The sequence below is a fragment of the Dunckerocampus dactyliophorus genome, chromosome 19 (genome assembly GCF_027744805.1).
Source record: "Dunckerocampus dactyliophorus isolate RoL2022-P2 chromosome 19, RoL_Ddac_1.1, whole genome shotgun sequence".
Classification (NCBI taxonomy): domain Eukaryota; kingdom Metazoa; phylum Chordata; class Actinopteri; order Syngnathiformes; family Syngnathidae; genus Dunckerocampus; species Dunckerocampus dactyliophorus.
Genome location: NC_072837.1, coordinates 13,793,977 through 13,807,760, shown reverse-complemented (window position 1 = coordinate 13,807,760; position 13,784 = coordinate 13,793,977). Strand labels below are relative to the sequence as shown.

Below are 13,784 nucleotides of genomic sequence, written 5' to 3'. Positions count from 1 at the left end.
AGAATTGCATGCAACGACTTCATGGAGAGTTTTCTTTTTTTTTTCTGCCCAAATCTCAGCTGTTGTATTTACGCTGAACTAAAAAGCAAACGTGAGTGGAGCACAAAGTACTTTTTAGTGAGTTGCAGTTGCACGGTGCCACTCCATCAATGCCGCCCTGTGCACTCGTACGAAAGCATATGGCAGAAACCAGCAGTGGTTACATTGCTGCTAGCTGCTAAGCTGTTTTGGGAGTAACTGCGTTCAGAATATTAGTTTTTTTTTCCAGTAATGGGTAATCAAATTCATTACTGTTTCAAATGTTACAGGGCTGCTACCGTTCCCAACCATAAAATATGATGGTTATTATACACTGATGAATGCAGCATACGGTTGTATGCTTTGGTGTTGCCGAGTCACAACAGTGCGCCGGAAAGCACCGTATAGCGTGTGACTGCATCAGTTGGGTTGCTGTCAAGAGATTAAAAAAAGGATAAATTAATTAATTATCATCTGGAATTAATTGATCTAATATGTTTTTTAATCTCACCTAAAAATTGCTGAGTGGAGTGTAGCGTTGGCTTGTTCACCCAGTAATAGGGAACGTGAGCTGGCATTAGATCCTCATGAGACAGGTTAGTTTTACCCTACTGATGATGTGTTGTTGCAGTAGTAATCCTGCAAAAGTCTTTTCCTTTAAATTCATTACATTATTGTGGCGCATCAAAATATTGTGATTATTGCTACTCACCGCTCCTCACCTTGCCCTCCCAACTACTGTACAATAGGAGCATCAGTCGATGCTAAACAAGCCCAAACACTAGCCATCCAGTGTCCACATAAGGGTGTGACACACCATTGATTTCCATCCCCAGCAACTCAAGCACAAGAACCCCAACGCATAAAAAACAATTTTATAAATAGGCGACTCGCATACAGAAACAGTGAAGTTAAAAATTCAAAAGTAGATTAACGCACAAAAAAAATAAAAAAAACACAAAATATGACCGTGATTAATTAATTGCAATTAGTGCATTAATTTGATGCCCCTAATCATGCCGTGTTAGTAAAGTCGTATGAGCACGGAGTCATTCTTGAACATAACATTAGCGATGAGGATGGCTCATGCCTTCGATCCTCACTGTGGTCCCACTCGCATGTATCATTTGAGACATTTATAGTGGCTGCTCTTGGACATAAAAATATCTAACAGTGATCCCACCACAGGACAGGAGCTGCAAATAAAATGTTTTTTTTTCCCCCACTACACTACAAAGCTAAATCCAAATGACATTTATGAAGAGGTGTCCAGTTACCCCAAAATTTCTGAGATGTTTGACTAGATTTGATGAGCCACTCACGACGGACGCGGACAAACACTTTGCTGTGAACGTAGATGTCACATGTATGTTCTTGCCTTTCATATCAATGTGGAAGTAGTGTCTGTACTGACATTCTGAAAACACCACTTTTAACTGCACAGACCGCTTCAGACTTGCCATTTTTGCATCAAGCTCCCATGTGTGGCTGTGGTGCAATGAGCTTTGTAACAATACTGTTGTACAGTTGACAGGGCAAAGGTCACCCCAGATCTTTTTATTCTAACAGCTGTGAAACCTGTTTCAAGGACAGGTTACAGTTGAATTAAAGCAGGTGTAGATGCAAACAATTGTAATGCCAGCCCTGGAGAGAGCGATTAGCGAACAACAAAAGTTTAGCAAAGGCTAATTGATATTTAAAGAGGAACCCTGTTCTTTATTTTATAACTTCTGTCTGAGACTTCTCTTTTTTTAGTTGTTAGGATGTTACGCAGCAGCCCGTCTCAGTTGGACAGCTACTGCTCCTCAGACAGAAATTAAAATGGTGACATATCTAGAAACGACTTGTGCGCAAGATCGCTATGAGAACAGAGTGTGTGTGTATCGTCCAAGATGGCCTTGTGATCTTGCGTCATGTTTCTGCTATCAACAAGCCTTCAATATTGTTCAAGGCAGAGGGAAAATATTCCATTCCTAACAACACCCTACCATCCTCCACACTGGCATTGATTGGCTTACCATGAAATTGTACTCTACCTTTAGCCAATCATAATTACTTTTATCTGTCACCCCTCCCACTTCACAAAATAAGGATAATTAAAAAAAAACACCTTTTATTTTCAGCACCACTAGATATATACTGTAGCTATCAGTGCATAATAATTGGTAATGGTGTTGTAATTTTTGAAATAGCAATTAATTAATTAGAAACCAATATTGAACACCATTACTCCCAACATGAGTGTTCGCCTAATGATTGAGAGCAATGAACGTAGGTTTGATCAAATATTCAGCATGTGCTGACAGCTTGCACTACATTAGTGCTTTATCGACAACTAGATGAGACAAGATTATCGTCTGACCTTCTCTCTTGGCTGCATCAACGCAAGAATTTCCCCACATCACTTAATTTATCATCAGTGATGATGATGATGATGTCCTTTCGCTCTGTGGGACTTCTCGATTTCCTCAAAGTAAACACATTCCTGCTCAAACACAAACTTCCTGTTTTATTAAACTCAATGTCACATTTGTTCTTTTAGATCAGTGGTTCTCCACTGGCTGCGGGACCCACCATCACCCCTTAGTGGCAAGCGGCCACCCAAATGGCAGACATTTTTCAACTCAAACTTCTCAAATATCTTATATTTAAAGCGGGGGTGTCCAAAGTACATTCTACAAATATGGTTTAACAAGAAAACTATAAAAAAGATAAGAAAAGAAAAGAAAAACAGCATAAGTGGAAAAATCAGCAGTAATGTTACAAGAATAAAGTCAAAATATTAAGAGTAAAAAGTTGTAATCTAATGAGAAAAAGTCATAATTTTACAAGAACAAAGCCATAAGAGCAAAAATAATTACATTTTAGTAGCATAAAGATGAAATATCAAAGCAAAAAGATGTTATTTTTTTAAAAGTTGTAATATTATGAGAAACAAACTAAACAAAAAGAAAGAATGTTTATGCAGATTATTTTTGGAAAATGAAAAAAAACAGCAAAAATGGGAAAAAAGGCCGAAGTTCATGCTATTCTTTTTAAATCTTTTTTTCACCGATATCACAAAGCTGAGATGTGTTTTTTTTCTTGATGTACATCTATCTTCTGAGCATATCTACATGTGTTGGTTTACAAAATATCAAAAGTGGCCCTCGCATCCTTTCCTTTTGCAGTATGTGGCCCTTGGTGGGAAAAGGTTGGACACTTCTGATTTAAAGGGACTGTTTGCAACACAACGTGAGCTGCAGCAGTGATACGCTGTCTCTCTCTTGATGGCGTGCTCTTCTCCGGCGGATATCTGCAGCTACGTGTCGGCCGATGTCCTTCCCCTCCTGCCTAAGCTTGACGAAGTCGCCATAAACATGGCACAAAGCAAGCGAGTAGCGCAGACAGGAACGCGAGGTGCGTTCACGGACATTGGGTCATAAGACTATTTTTATTTTTTTCCCAGGCAAAGACCCCCAACCCACCAGTTGAGTATCACTGTTTTAGATCATCATTCATTGGATTACTACTGCAGTCCTTTGGTGAACGAACTCCAAATTAACAATATTTGCATGACTTCACCATGTTTATTGTCAGCAATCAAATGTAAGAATTGCTTGTTTTGCATTTATTTCAATAAAGTTGGAATCATTTTGATGATTTGTTGGGCAAAATGGTTCAGGTTCTGGGCGTCTGGCGGGACCTCTGGCGATACTCTGGTAGATGGTAGAGAATCCAGGCCGATGGCCCCAACATGGCCACCGCAAACACCGACATCACCAAAAAACTTTGCTATCACAAAAAGAGGAAAAAATAAAACAGTCACAGCTGCCACTTCAGCTATGGATTTCCTTTGATACGAAGAAACAAGTTTGATTTAATTTTCAACATGACTACGACTTCAACCTTCAATTGCTAAAACTGATAACAATTTAGTAGAATTTCATTTCCTACATGAAAAACAAAAATGTCCTTTGAATGTCCAAGAATAATTTTCATCATCTCTTTTGAAATAGAAAACATAAATCAATTTCTGTCTTCCACACACTGAATCTGTTTCTTCTTTCTTACCCCGGCTCCGATACGGTTTCTGGGAGGTTTGCTGTAGATCTTGGACGTGCTCTCCTTGAGGATCTCCTTAGGACAACAAAAAAAGCCCTCAGAGACGCCGATGACCTTCTTCAGGATTCTGCTGGCCATCATCATAAATGATGTTGTCTTTACTTTGAGCTGCTCAAACACACACGGAGAGGACGGGGCGGGGCATGGGGGTGTGGAGGGGGGCTTCAACAGAACAGAACAGCTGATTACATTTTGTCCAGAGAAGAAAAGACTAGGTGATGGAAACATGTTTGAAGAAACACACGCCTTTGTGAACAACACACACACACACACACACACACACACACGCACAGATTCAGCATTGGGTAGGTAAAGGGCTTAAAAATGAAGATAAATATGTTTTTAATTTAGTTATGTTACATCAACACAAGATTAGCTGTATAGTATATACCCACATGCAGTAATCAGCAGTGCCCCCACAGGGGAGTCAGGTGGGGCCGTGGCCAACCATGAAAATCGCTTGCCACTCCACAGGCAAACCCAAAGACTTAACGCCCACTTTTCTTCTTGGAATTTTGTTCAGGTCATCCATTTTCTACAAGTAAACCACATGACCATCAGTGACCATTTTCAATCAAGAAATGAAGGCAACAACAAATAAATGAATAAATGAGAAAGAAACATAAAAGTTGCTGCTGTTCACCAGCTTTGACTGAAATGTTGGCTGCAAGAGTAACGGCAATTCTAACCTCAACCTGTGAGGGCAGCGATGTGCCACAAGGCATGCAGTCTTACGGAAAATATGAAGCGAAGAAGAGGTAGCAGAACACTCTAGTAAGGAGCAGTATTTGAAGTTGGCTTGCTGTAAGTTTAATTTCGCTAAATAAGATCCCACAGTTTGTAAACCTTGGCCCATCTCTGCTATTGCCACAATCTAACATTTTTTTCTTCCACAGACTCAAGCAAACACAAGCAACCTGTCTCGAGGGCATGTAGTTTGGCTAGCTGGTAGTCCGGACTGAAGGCCACTGATAGGTTTGTCAGTATTTGACAGTGTCAGCTGTCATTTTTTCATTGCATTGGAGAACGGGTTTTCAAACAGCTGAAAGTTACTTGACACTAGTGTGCTAACGTTATTGAACGTAGCTTTGCAGCACATGCTCACGGACAGCAACCGAATCCAGATTACCACAAGCACGACCAATTTGTTGTACTAAGATTTTCATTAGGCCCATCTGGCCACTCCAATGAAAAGTAATTTCCCCATCTTTCACGGTGTCGTCCCGTTCCTGTATTTATTATTTTAACTTCCAAGAAAAAAAAAAATACTCTCAGGTTCTGCTGGCAGCGACACAGCTTGAGGGCCACTCGGTCTTGGCAACACTTGATAAACGTCAGCTTAACACACATCTTGCAGCAGGTAGAAAGTCAGGCCGTCAAAATAAAAGTATGCCAGTCAAATGCAGTTGGTTGCATGGTGCAACTTTGCAACTTGCACCACAGCACTGCAGGTGACGTGACAGGCCTGCCTAGCCGCATGTCCTGCTTAGATATAGTCTCTTCCATTCAAACCTATCCACTACCATGGGCAAGATCAAAGACCTGTCAATGGACCTCAGGGACAAGATTGTAGACCTACACAAGACTAGAATGAACTACAAGACCAGGAGGACAAGATTGCTGGTACAAGCGGCTGAAATTAGTTTCCTTCAAAGGGTGGCTGGGCTCTCCCTTGGCGATGAGGTGAGAAGCACTGTCATCTAGGAGAAACCTGGAGTAAAAGAACCACTGTTCCTCCACGTTGAGGAGCCAGATGAGGTGGCTTGGCTCTCTGGTCAGGATGCCTCCCTGGGGAGGTGTTCAGGACACGTCGTAGGTCTTGGGGAAGACCCAGGACATGTCGGAAAGACTATGTCCCTCAACTGGCCCTCTGCTCATGACGACACATACACAGAGCCGTCTGAATGTTTGACATGAAACCACCTGAAGGATTCACACAAGGGTTGGGAGATTGTGCGTGTGTGTGTACAACATATGTGAACATAGTCTAATTTTTTTCAGTAAACAGAGACGACACAAACTTCACAGGTGCTGACTTTTTATTTTTCATTAAAAAGGAATCACTGACCTTTGACCCCTGAAATGAACAGTGAACAAAAAGCATTCTACATCAATAAAAGCCACGAAACAGACAGCAAGAGGACATCGGGAAAAGGTCGGAGGGCGTCAGGCACAGTCGAAGCGTCCGTCAACTTGTCTTCTTTTGCGACTTTGCTGCTGCTCGAAGAACTCCCGAATGTCATCAGACGTCACAACCTATCACATGAAGAAGGCGGCCATCATTTGATTGTTTTCATAGAGTCAAAGTCCAGCGCTGATTGATATCGTTATCAACCTGGTTGCAATGTCAACCCCAGCTGGTCAGATGTGTGGTCTTGAATGTCCAGACCACTTACCTTTCCTTCTGCAGCAAACCTCTGCAGGAAGTCTTTCAGTTCGCTCTTCATGTCGTTGTATCCTGACAGGAAGTAGAATAAACTTAGCGCACACGAGATGGTCTGACCAGCTGACACCGTCACGTTTGTTTACCGTGGATGATCTCCAGCTGCTGTACTCGGTTCAGGTTGTCTAGTGCCGACATCAGAGGGTCGTGACTTTGCTTGTGCTGTTCCTCACTCTTTCCTTTGTTCTCGTAAGCGAGGACTGTGTCCAACTCATCCAGCAGGAAGGAGAGACCCGCTTTCGACAGACTCTCCTGAAGATATGAGAAGACATTTTGTGACCAGGAGCTTTGCTAGTGAAACAGAAAGTCAAGACTTCTGGCACCTGGCAGGCGTTGCAACGGCACAGCTTTGAGCGCCACCCCGACGGCCAAAATACCGCTCCAGACTGGACTCGCTTAACATCCATGGCTTGAAGCTGCTTCAGTCTGCATACAGGATCCTCCTGCTCCTCCCGACGAACTCTTTTGCAGCTCGGCTCAGCGATGTCGTCAACCTGAATCCACGAGTCCATTTCAAATTGGAGGTCATTAAACAATCTGATGTCATCCTCACCTTATCAGACACGTCCAGGTATGCACCTGTCCCCTTTGCCTCAGACTCAACTGCAGGAGCCGGAACTGGACAGGTGAGAGGCAGATAGGAAATGAATGACAGACAACTGGGCTTAGGTCAGGGGTGTCCAAACTTTTTCCAGTGAGAGTCAGTGACAAATAGGATGCAAGGGCCACTTTGATATTTACTGAAGCAACACATGTTAAATATGCTAAGACATAGCCTGCATCCCGGCTTTGGGATATTGGTGAAAAAGCATATTATTAATACAAACTTCAGGCTTTGCTTTTTTCCCCCCATTTTTGCTGTTTTTTTTTTTAATGTTCCAAATATTTCAACTTTCTTCTTAAATAATCTTTGTAAACTTTCTTCTCGTAATATTATGACATTACTCCCATAATATTATTATTATTATTTTTTTCCCCCAACCTAATTTTCCAAAAATTAGAACTTAATTCTGTTTTGTCTGTTTCTCATAATATTATAACTTTATTCTCATAAAATTGAGACTTAGAGTAGGACTTTTCCCCTCTTAATATATTGACTTATCCTTGTAAAATGACAGCTGTTTTTTTTCATTTCTGCCATTTTTTTTCTCATAATTATGACTTTATTCCCATAATAGCTTGAGCTTGTTTTTGTAACATTTTAATTTTTTCGCAACCTACTTTTCCAAAAATGACAACTTTATTCATTCTTTTGTTTGTTTTTCAGATTATGGTTTTAAAAATTCCTCTTTAATATTTCTACTTTATGCTACTAAAATGTTATTTTACAAGTTTATTTGCAACTTTTTTCTCGTGATGATCTGACTTTATGCTCATAAAATTACAGCTGTGTCTCGTAATTATGACTTTGCATTATTCACATAATACTTTATTCATGTGACATAAGTTTTTTTGCAACCTAATTTTCCTAAAATTATTCATTGTTTGTTTTTCAGAAAATTAAGACTTTAAAAAAATATCTTTAATATTTCAGCTTTGTTCTACTTAAATGATGTTATTTTCCCCCCATAATATTACGTTATTCTAGTAAATGTACGACTTTTTCTGATTAGATCACAACTTTTTTCTCTTAATATTTTGACTTCTTGTAAAATTACTGCTAATTTTTTCCATTTTTGCTGCAGTTCTTTTTTGGGGGGGTTTTGTTTTCTGTTTAAATTGTATTTTTAGAACGTGGCTGACAATAAACAGCTGCAGGTGGATAATGGCTCCCAGCCGTATTTAGGACACCCCTGACTTTGGTATACAGTCCTCCTTTGCTACATCGTGGTTTGAATATCGCTCCCTCACTATATCGCGTTTTTTCAAATAAATTATTAATAAATAAATGGTTGCTGTTTCGTGGTTGACTATGGCCTATTATTACTAAAAAAATATTGAAAGACAAGTTATATGTGGTATTGTGGTCACTGGGCATCAGTAATGTTATGAGACGTGAGATCGAGTGGGGGAAAAAAAAAAAAAGTTTCTCCTCTCCTTCTGTGTGGAAGTGGTAGGTTTTTGGCTTTTTTGTCTTTCTTCCCCACTCCGTTTGAAACACTTTCTTAAGTGGAGAATATATAAATTGGAGAGGCAAGCTAGTTTGCTCAGTAGGTTGCTATGCTTGTGGCGGCCGTCCCTTATGGCCCTGCAGAGATCACGTAGCCTCCGCAATGTGATGGAAACAAAGAACAATAGGAGTGTAAAAGTGGCTATTGGGGGTACATTGAGTCTTACTTTGCGGAAATTCACTTATCGTGGTTGGGTCTGGAACCATTTAACCACATTAAACGAGGGACGACTGTATACTTTATTGATCCCGAGGTGCGCGGTGCAAGGATTCTGGAATTATGAAAAAGTAGATCAGACAATGCTTACCTGCCAGGTGGGAAGCATAGCACCACAAGAATGTGTTTCTCGTCATACATGACTCACAGATCATCTCTTGTAGCTCTACACAATCTGGAACTTCACAGCCCAGGTGCTGAACACACACACACACACACACACGCACACGCACACGCACACGCACACGCACACGCACACAGGTTACATACTGCATAGTATAAGTGACTGAGTCAATATTAAAGTTCAAAAGAACACACCCGACCGTGCAGCCAGTCCTCACATAATACACACTGAATCATTTCGTCTTCAACCTGTGAATAAAATCATTAAGAATAAGCCTTGAAAGTTTTTAACCCTTTTTAAAAAATGAAATAAACAAAAAACAGGAGCCATGTGTGCATCCAATGACAAAGAGTGCTAGAATGTCACCTGGTCTTCTGGGTCAGGGTACGGCCGACGGCAAGTACAGTACTCTCCAAAAAAGTTATGACTGTATTTATTCAGAGTGTTGACATCATCCTTGTCCTAACATACAAACACAAATGGACAAATACCTGATCAGGATGTTTCAGGACAAAAACAAGTGTTACAATAGTCACAATTGTTCCAGCGCATGCCCCTAGAAGTCTCATTAAAATGAGATGACAATGAGGAAGTGCGGCAATGAAAATGAGTCTTGGGTCACCTTCGGAGGGACTAATCAACATCTGATGTTTGCCCTCAGTCAATCAGAAGAAAGGCCGTAAACATTAGTCTACACACACACACACACACACACACACACCAGTGACTCACGGGAGAAAGCTTGCATCGAACATCTGCAAATTTCTTGTTTCCACAATCACAGCGGAAGTTCCTGCAAAGCACAATCATGGACACCAACGTTACCAATAACCTGTTTTTATTGACCGATTCACTGCGATCCATTGCAATGTTAACTGATCAAAAGGTTAAAGGTCACCACCTCTTGGTGTAGAGCTCAAACAGGTCATGACCTTCGTGACATTTATACGAACACGCCAAACACACACCGGCAGCTTCGCCGCCTTTTGGTGTGCATGTGTTGCATGCGTACAGAGCCTGCCGCTTCACGTAACCCTGCACACACCAAATCATTTGTATCTCAACTTTAATATTAAAAGGTATTGTAGTGACAGCATGAACAGATAAAACTGCTGCTCGGGAGAGGCATTCCTCGTTATTGTTCACCTGAGGATACGAGCAGTGATCCGGGTCACTTCCCGCCAACACAGCAGAAGCTTCTTCTTCCAACTCCTCGTCCTCCTGCAAGACGTCCACCAAAGACACAGTTTGCTCCTCTGACGTCAACAGGTGCTCCTCTGACATCTTGAGCTGCCACACAAACGTGAACGAGTAGTTACTTTCCTCTCTAAACAATTTGAATACCTCAACAATCACACGTGTACTGTTGGCCGAATGACTCAATCGAGTAATCAGTTTACACAATTGATGATTGATTATAATCACCACATGAACAAGGTGAAGAATACCATCCACACTGCTATTCAGCTTCACAGTGAACGACATACCTGCTCGTGTCGTGTGCTAGTGCTAAATCGCCGTTAGCGATTCAAACTGGCAGCCTAACATGTAATAAATAATAAAACGGATTACCACACGTAACGTGATGTTGAAATCCACAGTCAGTCGATGCAGTAAAAGGAATAAATATTTATCATTCACAGGGCCTCGGACTTTGTTGTCAAAACGCTAGCTAATGCTAGTTGCGACGACAACATCCGGTTTACTTCCGCAATTGTGTTGAAATGCAAATTTCAGATACAACCCTGGTCAACTGGAAATGATATTAAATAAATACAATTGTATGTGATAGGCAAAATAATAATTACAAGAGGTATGAACGAGAAACTATTTTATGAAGGAAACGTGAAGCGCTGTTCGATGACGTAATAGACGAGCGCAGGAAAGATGGCGGATTCCACAGTTTCAGTCGTTCTGAAGTCGAGAGACGGACAAAAGCAGAAAATAAACGTCAAAGTGGAGAACACGTTAACATCGTTAATCGGTGGAATTCAACAAGTTGCTCAGAACATCTCGCCGCTTCTGAACGAACTCGTGGAGCGGGAAAGAGTCGTCGGGGACTGCTCATTTGGTGAGCACTTCTTAGGTTTGGCGTTCTTTCATCAGCTGACTGATATCTGGAGCGCCATTGAACATTGGAATATTAAAGCAGACTGTAGTATGTGGCTTGAGATATTCTATAAATAAGAAGACTGGCTAATATAGTATGTAAATGAACAGCATCTGTTCCGGGGGTGTGACGATACGCTCGGTTTACGAGAGATTTTATCGTTACTTTAAAGAAAAGTACAGTACAAAATATGACAGGACAAACAAGACCTTTTCTTTAATTGAACTGAATCAACAATGCAGGTGCATTTGGAAATGTTTTATAACTTTGCGAGAGCACATTTGCCTACTTTCTGAGGGCTATGCAGACTTGTTACATGTTAAAAAAAAATGTTTGCGTGTATAAGTCTTATTTCTGGACGAACAAAATTTGAAACTTTATTTTAAGTTACATATTACAGCAGGTGATCAGCTCAATCAAAAACAAAAAAATTATACATTACACACGATGGAATTATTTTACAAAGATTACATATATTAATTACAATTATATGACGGAAATGTAAGGGTTTGATTTTGAGCTTCTGGGTTAGCCTGTCTTCACTGTAAAACCATACACTAAACATAGTTATTTTTAGAAATTTTCGTCTTAATGGATTGACTTTAAAGATCACAAAAAGACAAATACAAAATAGTGCAAGTACGTTTGAATAACGGAACAATTTGAATAGCATACGATATATGTATATACACAGTTGAACCTCAGTTGCCGTACACCCCAGTTAGTGTTTTTTCTCTTAATGTAAAAAATGTATGCCAAAATTTGCCTCGATTTTTGCGTACATTTTCCGGTTAGCATACAATATGGCGCGTATGTTAACGATTACTTTGACAGTTCCCGCTGTGTATTTCATCATTTTAAGCGCTTTCCTTGTTCAGGTTCATAGCTGGAGCCTATCCCAGCTGGCCTAGGGCAAGAGAAAGCCAACACAAGCACAGGGAGAACAGGGAGGTCCAAGCTCAGATTCATAGCCAGGACCACCTGGCTGAGAGGCAGACATGCTAGCTACATGCTCCACAACAAAGTATAATTATTCCCTTTTAGTGGTTATATTAATTCTCTCTATGGTTATTTTGGATGACTTTAATGTGTTAAACATCATGCCTGACGTGACACATTCTTCCTGCTGCAGAAGATGAAGATAGTGACGAAGATGATGACGAGGCAGAGAAACATCAAAACTCAGGCCTTCCACCATCTGCTAAAAGATCCAAAATGTAGCAGCTGACAAGCGCTAAACACTTTTTAGCTGACAGACATCTTCCACTGTCATTTCTGTGTCCCACAATCATGCTGTAAATAAAAAAATGAATCTTGGACGAGTCAATAGTGTCTCATGTTACTGTCTTTTATCCTCATTTTATTTGTGTGATTAAATTAATATTGAACACAGGAGATCATCAAATGAAATCAGATGAGTCCTAATCAATTCCAGCATGATTAGGTAAGACCAGATGTGGTCTCACATCACTACCTGGGGGCCCACGGCTCCTCAGATGTTTAAATGGTGTAAATGTGACAAAGCATCTCACGTCGCGTGTCACTACATGTCTAATAAAGTGTCCATACAGATGTTTCGGTGGGGCTCAGTCATGTGTCAATCAGTGGTGGGCTGCTGTGATTGGATGGCTTGCAGAGCAGCGAGAGGCAGATGGGTAGGACGCAGTATCCGATGGCGCGAGGATTTGCCCTCGTGCAGGAGAAGAGGAAGAGGAAAAGTTGCATGTAGGGGAGCAAGATGGCCGCCACCCAGATCCACACGGGAAGTGCTGTTAGGCTAGCATGGATGCTTGGACTGGGCAAAGAGGACGGCCGGATCTCAGCACTCTGCACGTGCTCCAACCTGAAGCGCTGGACGTCAAAGATGTAATAGACAGCAAGCAGACTCGCAAGCAAGTAGAGCGCCACGCCCAGCCATCCCATCCGCTGGCGGAAATTCATCATCCTCCATGCTGCGAAGGAAACCAATTCACACATGACTTCTTTGCCCCGCACGTGCCAGAGAATGTGGCTCGAGTTCTTAATATTAACATTTTATGGGATTATAATCAACATTTTTCCTGTATCAGGATTATTTGAACGGGTCAAACGTCATGCTTACAAATTTGAGAATATGACATTGATGTATCATCCCATATGTGTTCAATATAGTTGTACTCTTTCATTTCAAACACACTTAAACTCGATGAACGTCTACTCACTTTTATTTTACAACGTCGTGTTCCCATGAGCAGCATGTCCATCTTTCAGAGAATAAAAACAGTGAAAGGACTCTTACCCTACTTTACATCGACTTTGGCACATCAAATGCCTGCTTCTTGTGTCTCGTACAGCCCGACATGGTCGTCTCTCACTTCCTGTTTTGTCACGTGACATTCCAAACCAGCTTTAGTCGGGCGTCTGTGGCCCCATCTTCTGTTCATATGCAATACTGCAGAAAAAGTACATGCTTTTGGGTTCGAGACAGCCCGTAAACGTCATAAGGTCTTATTTAACAAGAAGTTTTCTAAGCCCGATAACTGAAATGAGCGGAGGTATGCATTTAATACAAAACTTAAAAACACGAGTCAAATGCGTCGAAATAAATAGTAATCGTGAAATAATAGTGAAGTAGATCCCTGAAGTGCGTTGTGCGTCACGTGAGGGGACATTGACGTC

At 41.1% G+C, this 13,784-nt stretch overlaps 3 protein-coding genes across 5 annotated transcripts; 1 reads left to right on the top strand and 2 right to left on the bottom strand.

Annotated features, from left to right (window-relative positions):
• Window positions 1–6,130: 6,130 nt before the first annotated feature.
• Window positions 6,131–10,916, bottom strand: ubr7 (ubiquitin protein ligase E3 component n-recognin 7). Of its 2 annotated transcripts, none has more exons than XM_054762544.1 (12): window positions 10,504–10,916; window positions 10,163–10,306; window positions 9,918–10,051; window positions 9,749–9,809; window positions 9,383–9,478; window positions 9,211–9,264; window positions 8,984–9,089; window positions 7,119–7,183; window positions 6,889–7,059; window positions 6,652–6,817; window positions 6,519–6,580; window positions 6,131–6,378 (listed from the first exon to the last, which is right to left on the bottom strand). In XM_054762544.1, exons 2-12 carry the CDS (start codon window positions 10,298–10,300, stop codon window positions 6,289–6,291), a joined length of 1,143 nt encoding a protein of 380 aa, XP_054618519.1. In that variant the 5' UTR covers window positions 10,301–10,306; window positions 10,504–10,916; the 3' UTR covers window positions 6,131–6,288. The 2 variants fall into 2 exon arrangements, with proteins under 2 accessions (XP_054618519.1, XP_054618518.1); XM_054762543.1 differs by having other exon boundaries at window positions 6,132–6,378; window positions 10,589–10,895.
• On the top strand, window positions 10,870–12,467 carry si:dkeyp-55f12.3 (uncharacterized protein LOC568418 homolog). The gene is made up of 2 exons (XM_054762547.1): window positions 10,870–11,087; window positions 12,259–12,467. Exons 1-2 carry the CDS (start codon window positions 10,904–10,906, stop codon window positions 12,345–12,347), a joined length of 273 nt encoding a protein of 90 aa, XP_054618522.1. The 5' UTR covers window positions 10,870–10,903; the 3' UTR covers window positions 12,348–12,467.
• Window positions 12,195–13,518, bottom strand: tmem251 (transmembrane protein 251). 2 transcript variants are annotated; one of them, XM_054762546.1, is made up of 2 exons: window positions 13,405–13,518; window positions 12,195–13,078 (listed from the first exon to the last, which is right to left on the bottom strand). In XM_054762546.1, exon 2 carries the CDS (start codon window positions 13,068–13,070, stop codon window positions 12,717–12,719), a length of 354 nt encoding a protein of 117 aa, XP_054618521.1. In that variant the 5' UTR covers window positions 13,071–13,078; window positions 13,405–13,518; the 3' UTR covers window positions 12,195–12,716. The 2 variants fall into 2 exon arrangements, with proteins under 2 accessions (XP_054618521.1, XP_054618520.1); XM_054762545.1 differs by having other exon boundaries at window positions 13,328–13,474.
• Between the last annotated feature and the right edge of the window lie 266 nt (window positions 13,519–13,784).

Bases quoted from the DNA above. Each gene is read 5' to 3' on its own strand.
- tmem251 (XM_054762546.1), bottom strand. From the start codon at position 13,070: ATGATGAATTTCCGCCAGCGGATGGGATGGCTGGGCGTGGCGCTCTAC.
- ubr7 (XM_054762544.1), bottom strand. From the start codon at position 10,300: ATGTCAGAGGAGCACCTGTTGACGTCAGAGGAGCAAACTGTGTCTTTG. The intron at 6,581-6,651 runs GTAAACAAACGT...ACTTCCTGTCAG, and splicing joins GCAGCTGGAGATCATCCACG to GATACAACGACATGAAGAGC. The intron at 6,379-6,518 runs GTAAGTGGTCTG...TTCATGTGATAG, and splicing joins GGTTTGCTGCAGAAGGAAAG to GTTGTGACGTCTGATGACAT.
- si:dkeyp-55f12.3 (XM_054762547.1), top strand. From the start codon at position 10,904: ATGGCGGATTCCACAGTTTCAGTCGTTCTGAAGTCGAGAGACGGACAA. The intron at 11,088-12,258 runs GTGAGCACTTCT...TTCCTGCTGCAG, and splicing joins CGTCGGGGACTGCTCATTTG to AAGATGAAGATAGTGACGAA.